The sequence below is a fragment of the Grus americana genome, unplaced genomic scaffold (genome assembly GCF_028858705.1).
Source record: "Grus americana isolate bGruAme1 unplaced genomic scaffold, bGruAme1.mat scaffold_961, whole genome shotgun sequence".
NCBI lineage: Eukaryota > Metazoa > Chordata > Aves > Gruiformes > Gruidae > Grus > Grus americana.
In genome coordinates, this window is record NW_026562142.1 from 71,011 (window position 1) to 80,530 (window position 9,520).

General features: G+C 53.7%; 1 protein-coding gene across 1 annotated transcript; it reads left to right on the forward strand.

Moving 5' to 3' along the window:
- The first annotated feature begins 2,679 nt into the window (after positions 1–2,679).
- Positions 2,680–3,624, forward strand: LOC129201331 (olfactory receptor 14A16-like). Its single transcript, XM_054812449.1, has one exon. The coding sequence runs from the start codon at positions 2,689–2,691 to the stop codon at positions 3,622–3,624; it is 936 nt and encodes a 311-aa protein (XP_054668424.1). The 5' UTR covers positions 2,680–2,688.
- Positions 3,625–9,520: the final 5,896 nt, after the last annotated feature.

Consider the following 9,520-nt stretch of genomic DNA (forward strand, 5'->3'; position numbering starts at 1 on the left):
TTCCCTTTGTAGTGAGATAGAGCATGAGAAAGAAGTAATGCCACAAAGTGCAGCTGAGGAGGCCTAGACTGGACATGAAGAAACGTCACTCAAAGGGTAGGGCCATGGTGTATGAAGTCACCCAGAGGGAAACTGGATCAGCCCAAGGCTTTGTGTTTCAAGGAACAGCCAGGGAGGGTGGAGAGATATCAGTAAAGGAAGGGAGATGCTGAGGTGAGAGCAAGGTGTGGTAGCAGGGTGGATGTCTACAGCCTGCAGAGAAAGAGGCACCAGGCACCTCCGTGCCTGGCAAGATCATGGAGCAGATCCTCCTGAATGGATGCCCCATCCCTGGAAGTGTTTAAGACCAGGTTGGATGAGGCTTTGGGCAACGTGGTCTAGTGGAGGGTGTCCCTGCCCGCAGCAGGGCGGGTTGTAACTAGATGATCTTTGAGCTCCCTCCCAACCCAAACCATTCTATGATGATTCGAGGAGGAGGAGGAGGTACAGGTGTGGGACACCAAAGGACAATGGCCTGCAGTGAAGAGGACAGAGGGATGAAGAAAGTCTGAAAAGCCCCCAACAGAGATGAGCTCTTTCTCCCCTTGGCAATGGCTGTTGTCTCTGCCACTGGTGCCTATGAGGGAGCACCTCATCCTTACAGCACTAGAGTCTCATGGCCTCCCCTTCCCCACCCAGGAGACTGGGAGGTGTTGGACCCTGGTCCTGCCCTTGACATTGCCCATCCTCACATCAGACTGCCCCAGGAAGAGCCCTGAGCAATGTGTGAGGGACAGGATCTCCCTTCCCAGGGGCTGGGGGGTCCAGCTTGTCCCTTTGACTTGATACAAGACATCCAGGATTACTCAGAATCTGTTCCACCTTTACATTGCCTTTGTCTACCTGTCATCTCTGCCTCCAGCTTTCTGCTCTAACCAGCCCCTGGGGAGGCTTCGTCAGTAATGGTCCTCGGTGGGACCTGTTAACACTCCAAGAAACTTTGGAGTTTGCATCTGACTTGGACTTCTGGAGAGGTTCTTCAATTTCCTCTCAGTGTCTGAGGTTCAGGGACCAAACCCACCCTCAGAGGGGTCATTAAAATGCCTTGGGCTGGTCCTCTGCTGCTGATCTGAGCTGGGCTCCTGGGATGGAGGGAGCTCATGGCAAGCGGGCAGCGCTGCAGAGAGACAGCTCTGCCCAGGAGCAGCTCCTCTGCAAAGCGCAGCAGGGCTGAGGGCACTGCCTGCAGGCAGTGAGGGGAAGAGAAAGGCCAACGGCAGATGGGCCTGGGAGGATGCTGAGAGGTCAAAAGAGGAGAAATCTTCACGGCCCTTGACACAGTAAGTCTCTGGCTGCAGGACAACGCAGCTGCAGTTCATGGAGGGATCTCCTAAAGCTGGCATAACCCACAGACTATGGGATCTCTCTCTTCTACAGAGCAGGAGGACGTGCTCCAGAGCGGGGTTTTCCTGCTGCACCATCAGAGGGACAGGGCATGACAGGGACAGGGACGGCTGCAGGGTGTGAAGGTGGGTGTACAGCCCAGGGGTGCCCAGGACTGTTCTTCAGAGCAGGGTCTCTGTGCCCCAGGGGTCTCATGTGCCATGACAGGGACTCTGCCACCTGCCAGGGTCAGCACTCAGCCTGACCAGGGAGCTCCCCACGGCGTTACACACCATGGAGAAGGAGTGGGTGGAAGAAGTGACCCCCAGCAGGGTAGGAGCCTTCTGATATTGATTGAGAGGGTGCTGTGTAGGCAGGGCTGGTTAGTGCTCCAGATCACCACGAGGAAAATGGCGGAGGCAGCATTTCAAGAGGAAGGTCAAGGCAGGGACTACCTTCTCAGCTGTCTCCTAAGGGAAAGGGGAGAGGAGCTGTCAAGTTTGAAGAAGTCACCGAGACTCCTGAACCCTTACACTGAGGGATCAACACAGCTGCCAGAAGCCTCCTAAGTGCCTTCACCCACTCCTCTACCAGCAGACAGCACCACCATCACCTTTGCTTGCAGCATCAGTGCTTCTCTGACCTACTCCTGCGGAGCTGCTAACAGGGAGATGCCCTGGGCAGAACCCTGCTGCCAGGAGGTGTCTTCAGGGCAGAGCTGAGCACAGAGCAGGTGGGATGGGGTCTGTGAGCACTGACAGGGAGGAGACTTGGAGACAGAGAAACGGCTCCCAGTAGGGACAACTCCAGGGAGCAGAGAGCCAGGCCACCCCTCGGCATCACTCTCTGCTCAGCTGCTTAGAGAAAGAGAGAAGAGTTTTGAGGAATGGACTTTGAAACTGAATTCTTCCGAGCTCAGAAACATCCAGTTTCTTCTTCAAGTATATAGTGCGTGAGATCACCTCTGATGAATAAAAGCGTAATAACCACAGGGAACCTGTGTGGTGAGCAGCAGATCACTCATAGACAGACCAGCTCTCCTGACTCTGCATTAGGGATCAGGGAGCCCTTTTGTCCCTGAGGGCTCACCAGTGTCCAGGCTGAGAGCAAGGTCAAAGATGAGGATTTCTGCCCCTTCAGAGAAAGTGCCCTCACTCAGCAGCACAAACCTGAGCTCATAAAGAGGATTTAAATAAAGATCCCTCCCAAAAAAGAGAAGTAATTTTGAGGGGATTTTTTGAGAAACAGCATAGAACTGGCTCAAAGTCGTCTGCCCTAACTTGTCAATGTCGTCTTTCAACAGTTCCCCAAGCCCAGAGTGAACAAATGTCCAACAGCAGCTCCATCACCCAGTTCCTCCTCCTGGCATTCGCAGACACACGGGAGCTGCAGCTCTTGCACTTCGGGCTCTTCCTGGGCATCTACCTGGCTGCCCTCCTGGGAAACGGCCTCATCATCACTGCCATAGCCTGTGACCACCACCTCCACACCCCCATGTACTTCTTCCTCCTCAACCTCTCCCTCCTCGACCTGGGCTCCATCTCCACCACTCTCCCCAAAGCCATGGCCAATTCCCTCTGGGACAGCAGGGCCATCTCCTACGCAGGATGTGCTGCACAGCTCTTTCTGTTTGTTTTTTTCGTTTCAGCAGAGTATTGTCTTCTCACTGTCATGGCCTATGACCGCTACGTGGCCATCTGCAAACCCCTGCACTACGGGACCCTCCTGGGCAGCAGAGCTTGTGCCCACATGGCAGCAGCTGCCTGGGGCAGTGGGTTTATCAATGCTCTGCTGCACACGGCCAATACATTTTCCCTACCCCTCTGCCACGGCAATGCTGTGGACCAGTTCTTCTGTGAAATCCCCCAGATCCTCAAGCTCTCCTGCTCAGATGCCTACCTCAGGGAAGTTGGGCTTCTTGTGGTTAGTGCCTGTTTAGCATTTGGGTGTTTTGTTTTCATTGTGGTGTCCTATGTGCAGATCTTCAGGGCCGTGCTGAGGATCCCCTCTGAGCAGGGACGGCACAAAGCCTTTTCCACGTGCCTCCCTCACCTGGCCGTGGTTTCCCTGTTTGTCACAACTGGCACGTTTGCCTACCTGAAGCCCCCCTCCATCTCCTTCCCATCATTGGACCTGGTGGTGTCACTTCTGTACTCGGTTGTACCTCCAGCTGTGAACCCCCTCATCTACAGCATGAGGAACAAGGAACTAAAGGATGCCTTGAGGAATCTGTTTGAATACATGCTCCTTCAGCATCCATAAGGTGCCCATCGTCTTCATAGGACTTCCAGGCTATCTCAAGGAAAGCCATGACTATATTTTCTTCATATCTGTAGTTTTTTGCTGTGGATTTTTTTCCTTTGTTTGTACTCCTGATAATATTGTTTCCTTTTCAAGACTTCCATTCCTGGCCTCCTACTTCTTTTCTTCTGACCCAAAGACATCATGTACATGTGGTGTCAGGCTCCCTGTGTAGGCAAACTCAATAAAGAAATCAGCAGAACAATGATTTGTCTCAGCTCCCATCTCTTTTATCTCCTCTGGAGCTGGGGGTGCAGCGCCAATATGCAGGAGGGCTTTTGGAGCCAGGAGCTCAGCTGCTTCATGGAAGAGCAGCCCCAGTGGCCCTTGGGGCTGCTCCTCCCTGCCTCAGTGCACAGACCCTTTCTGCCAGGTGCCAGTCAGGGCTGCTGCTTCCCTGGAGCCACAGCCATGGACAACAGCAGGATGTGATCTTTTCAGTGCGGATCTCTCCTCACTGCCACGTTGTCCTGCTGTGCCCTTGTATTTGTGTTAGCCCTAGAGTCTTGTGTAAGGAGAGACAGTCCTGTTGTCTCCTCAGGGGCATCCCTGTGGCTGCAGGCAGGAGCAGGTAATGTGCACCACTGTGTCAGAGCTGGCGTCCCTACTATCCCCACCGTGACCAGAGGGGCTCCTCAGGGCAGGGTCGGAAGAGCAGGTTCCAAAGCTGGTTCCAGGAATACACCCAAGGAGCTGTTCCCTGAAAAGGCCTCTTCATGTTCTGGGTTTCTTGACAGATACACAAGGACAAACTTAGAGTCCCAGGATGATCTGTTAGGGACCAAGGGCTGGACCCAGAGTTCCCTTCTTGGTGGCACATTGTGCTGGTTTTGCCTGGGGTAGAGTTAATTTTCTCCATAGTAGCTAGGATGGGGCTGTGGTTTGGATTTGTGCTGAAGACAGTGTTGATAATACAGGGATGGTTTTGTTATTGCTGAGCAGGGCTTACATGGAGTCAAGGCCTTTTCTGCTTCTCACACCAGCCCACCAGCGAGTAGGTTGGGGTGCATAAGATGTTGGGAGGGAAGACAGCCGGGACAACTGACCCCGACTGACCAAAGGAATATTCCATATTGTATGACACCATGCTCAACATGTAAACTGGGGGAAGAAGAAGGAGGAAGGGGACATTTGGAGTGATAGTGTTTGTCTTTCCAAGTAACCATTCTGCGTGATGGGGCTCTGCTTTCCTGGAGATGGCTGACCACCTGCCTGCTGATGGGAAGCGGTGAATTAATTCCTTGTTTTGCTTTTCTGGATTGTGCAGCTTTTGCTTTACCTACTAAACTGTCTTTATCTCAACCCATGAGTTTTCTCTTTTACTCTTCATATTGTCTCCCCCATCCCGCCGGGGGAGGTGGGGAGGGAGCAAGCATCTGTATGGGGCTCAGTTGCCGGACAGGGTTAAACCATGGCACACATGCCTAAGCAGACAACAACTGGTCTTTGACTTATCTGCCGGGCACTGTCCCACCTGCAGCGGGGCTGATGGCAGATGCCATCCTGGAGAGGAATCGGGAGCTGCCAGAAGTCAGGGGATCTCCAGGGACAGTGCGTGAGCCTGGGTGGGCAACTCATAAAATGAGTGACCATCCAAGGTAATGTGTCCCACTGGAAAAGGTGAGCCTGAGGAGACCATGGGATGACAAGGGCCCTGCAATGCCAGGAGAGGCTGTGAGGAGCTTGCAGCCAAAGGGACATGGGACTGGAGAGTGGTTCAGGACACTCTCTTGGAAAGCCCATGGGATGGATCTAGTGCAGCCCTCCCCTGCCCTTTGTGCCATTGGAGACACCCACTGGTCCTGCCATCACTTTGGTCAGTTGGGGTCAGCTGTCCCGGCTGTGTCCCCTCCCAAATTCCTCTGCACCCCTAGCCTACCCTCTGGTGGTTTGGTGTGAGAAGCAGAAAAGTCCTTGAATTAATTGCAGAAGAAGAAATCTTGATCTTCCCCTGTACTTGGACTGCCAGTACTTTGTCCGTGATCCTGTGTATTTACTCTCCTGAATCTTGCCACCTCTGCTGACAAAATGACTAGGTCTAAAGGTATTTCTCAGCAGGCTATCTGGACCTATGCCCTTCCTGTTGCTCTCCAGTCTCCCCCTCTCCTTACTCCTTGCTCAGTCAGATCCCTCTCAACTACCCAGGTGCTGCTTTGAGCTTCAGGGAGTTAGAGGCCTGCCCTTGTCTTTCGGCAGTCTAGTTATCTCTTCAGCCCACTCCTTCATTCTCTTTATATCTCTCATTTCGCATCTATCTCTCTAAAATATTTCTCGGGAGGTTACCCCTTTTGGATGATGACCCTCACTGGAGGAGGTTCACCAGGTTGAAGAAACCCACATCCCTCAGCCTCGCCACACAGGGCACATGCTTTAGCCCTGAACCGCAGAAAAGGTTAGGAAAGCCAAAGGCCTGATAGAAATTAGTCTGGCCAGGGACGTCAAGGACAACAAGAAAAGCTTCTATAGGTATGTCAGTGATAAGAGGAGGACGAGGGAAAATGTGGGTCCCCTCCAGAATGAAATGGGTGAACTGGTTACCCAGGATATGGAGAAGGCTGAGGTACTCAACGACTTCTCTGCCTCAGTCTTCACTAGCAAATGCTTGAGCCACACTGCCCAGGTCACAGAAGGCAGGGACTAGGAGAATGCAGAACCACCCACTGTAGGAGAAGATCAGGTTCGAGAATATCTAAGGAACCTGAAGGTGCACAAGTCCATGGGACCTGATGACTTGCATCTTGAGGGAACCGGCAGGTGAAGTGGCCAGGCCACTCTCCCTCATGTTTGAGAAGTCCTGGCAGTCTGGCGAAGTTCCCGCCAACTGGAAGAGGGGCAACATAACCCCCATTTTTAAGAAGGGTAAAGAGGAAGACCCAGAGAACTACAGGCTGGTCAGTCTCATCTCTATGCCTGGCAAGATCATGGAGCAGACCCTCCTGGAGACGATGCTCAGGCACATGGAAAACAAGGAGGTGATTGGTGACAGCCAACATGGCCTTACTAGGGGCAAATTGTGCCTGACAAACTTGGTGACCTTCTATGATGGGGTTACAGCGTCCGTGGATAAGGGAAGGGCAACTGACGTCATCTGCCTGGACTTGGGCAAGGCATTTGACACTGTCCCACACGACATCCTTGTCTCTACATTGGAGAGACACGGATTCGATGGATGGACCACTCGGTGGATAAGGAATTGGCTGGATGGTTGCACTCAAAGAGTTGTGGTCAACGGCTCAATGTCCAAGTGGAGAACGGTGATGAGTGGTGTTCCTCAGGGGTCGGTACTGGGACCGGCACTGTTCAACATCTTTGTCGGTGACATGGACGGTGGGATCGAGTGCACCCTCAACAAGTTTGCCGACGACACCAAGCTGTGTGGTGTGGTCGACACGCTGGAGGGAAGGGATGCCATCCAGAGGGACCTTGACAGGCTGGAGAGATGGGCCCGTGTGAACCGCATGAAGTTCAACAAGGCTAAGGTCCTGCACGTGGGTTGGTGCAATCCCAAGCATGACTATAGGCTGGGCGAGGAATGGATTGAGAGCAGCCCTGAGGAGAAGGACTTGGGGTTGTTGATTGATGAGAAGCTCAACATGAGCTGGCAGTGTGCGCTTGCAGCCCAGAAAGCCAACCGTGTCCTGGGCTGCATCACCAGCAGCGTGACCAGCAGGTCAAGGGAGGTGATCCTGCCCTTCTACTCCGCTCTTGTGAGACCCCACCTGGAGTACTGCGTCCAGCTCTGGGGGCCCCAGTACAGGAGAGACATTGAGCTGTTGGAGTGAGTCCAGAGGAGGCCATGAAGCTGATCAGAGGGCTGGAGCACCTCTCCTATGAGGACAGGCTGAGAGAGTTGGGATTGTTCAGCCTGGAGAAAAGGCGGCTCCGGGGAGATCTAATTGTGGCTTACCAGGTTCTGAAGGGAGCCTACAGGAAGGATGGTGAGGGACTGTTTATGAGGGAGTGTAGTGACAGGACAAGGGGTAATGGGTTTAAGCTGAAGGAGGGTCGATTTAGATTAGATATTAGAAAGAAATTCTTTACCGTTAGAGTGGTGAGGCACTGGAACAGGTTGCCCAGAGAGGTTGTGGATACCCCATCCCTGGAAGTGTTTAAGACCAGGTTGGATGATGCTTTGGGCAATGTGGTCTAGTGGAGGGTGTCCCTGCCTGCAGCAGGGGGGTTGGAACTAGATGATCTTTGAGGTTCCTTCCAACCCAAACCATGCTATGATTCTATGATTATACTCAGTGGAGATCTAGTAAAGCTGGCTGATGAAAAGGCAGAGAGGAACTTGGCTCTCCCTATGCTACATGACTCCATCTCATCAGAGGAATCCCTGCGTAGGCTGCCCAGGACATAACAAATAGAAACACGTTCTATCATCCTAAACGTGGGCATCTGATGTCATTTCCTTTGGCCAAAGAGATTCCCCTCCAGCCTCCATGATGATGATGACCCGAGATGCTGCCCTGTCTCTCAGCATGGCCCCACTAGATCTTCCAGCCAGCTCCACGTGTCTTGCACCACCTCTGGCACTTCAAGTGTCACCAGGTCTTTGCCTCTGAACACGTCAGTCCTGGCCTCCGTCCCCATTAATTAGCACGGGAGCTGAGACAAGGAGCTCACAAGCAGGTGCCTATTGTGTGCACTCCTGAACTGAGGCCAGAGGAATCCCACCTCCGGTGGGTTTGTGCTGTGCGTGGGGGGCACCTGGGTCCACTTCTAGCCCCAGGACTAGAAACGTGGAATGGGGACTGAATCCCTTCCCTCGCAGTGGTGAACGAGATCATTCCCTGTCCCTGCCTGGATGTCCTGTCCAAAGATGGGACAATGAACAGGTGATGCTTGGACATCACTCTTTTTCAGATGGCAGAAATGACACTGCTGGAATGAAGTCTCTCTCCCCTGCTGCAGGAGAGAACATCAGAGATTGCTTCAGCCTGTTTCACAGCAGGTTCCCCTGGAGCCCCAGGGACATTCTCTGAGGGAGCCCAGAGGGGGCAGAGAAAGTGCTGCCTTGGGCTGGTCCTCTGCTGCTGAGCTGGGCTGGGCTCCTGGGATGGAGGGAGCTCACGGCAAGCGGGCAGCGCTGCAGAGAGACAGCTCTGCCCAGGATCAGGGCTGAGTGCACTGCCTGCAGGCCCCAAGAGGAGACCTGCGAGGCAGAGAGAGCTTCAAGGCAGTTGGGAGCGGGAGGATGCTGAGAGCTCACTGAGGGAGAAATCTTCACAGCCCTCTACGTGGTAAGTCTCTGGCTGCAGGGCAACGCAGCTTCAGTTCCTGGAGGGATCTCCTACAACTGGTACATCTGACAGTTTATGGGCTCTGTCAGGAGGACTCTGTCAGTTTCTCTAATGTAGAGGAGGAGGCTGTGCTCCAGAGCAGGGCTTCCCTGCTGCTCCATCGGAGAGACAGGGGGTAATTGCTGCCTTCTCCTAGGGATGGCTGCAGGGGTGTGAAGCCAGATGTGCAGCCACGGGTGCCCAGGGCTTGGTAGCCTGGTTGGGCAGCAGGAGCCTGGAATTATTTCTCTGTTCTAGAGAGGGCACTGAGACCCCACTTCTTGTTAGCATTTCCTGAGCTGCTCTTTAACAACTGCACACACAGGGATGCTCCTGGGCAGTGCCTGGCTACCAGGAGGTGTCTGCAGGGCAGAGCTGAGCACACAGCCGGTGGCATGGGGACTGTGAGCACTGACAGGGGAGAAGCATGGAGGCAGAGAAGCAGCTCCCAGCAGGGACTACTCCAGGCAGTAGAGAAATGGGCAGGGAGGGAGAGGGAGCTGCTCCCAGAAACACCGTGGGAGGGAGGATTCTGGCACCTCCCTGCCATCCGCTGCAGTGCAGAAGCCTTCACC

What these genes read in the sequence shown, in the direction of transcription:
- LOC129201331 (XM_054812449.1), top strand. Translation starts at nt 2,689, where the DNA reads ATGTCCAACAGCAGCTCCATCACCCAGTTCCTCCTCCTGGCATTCGCA.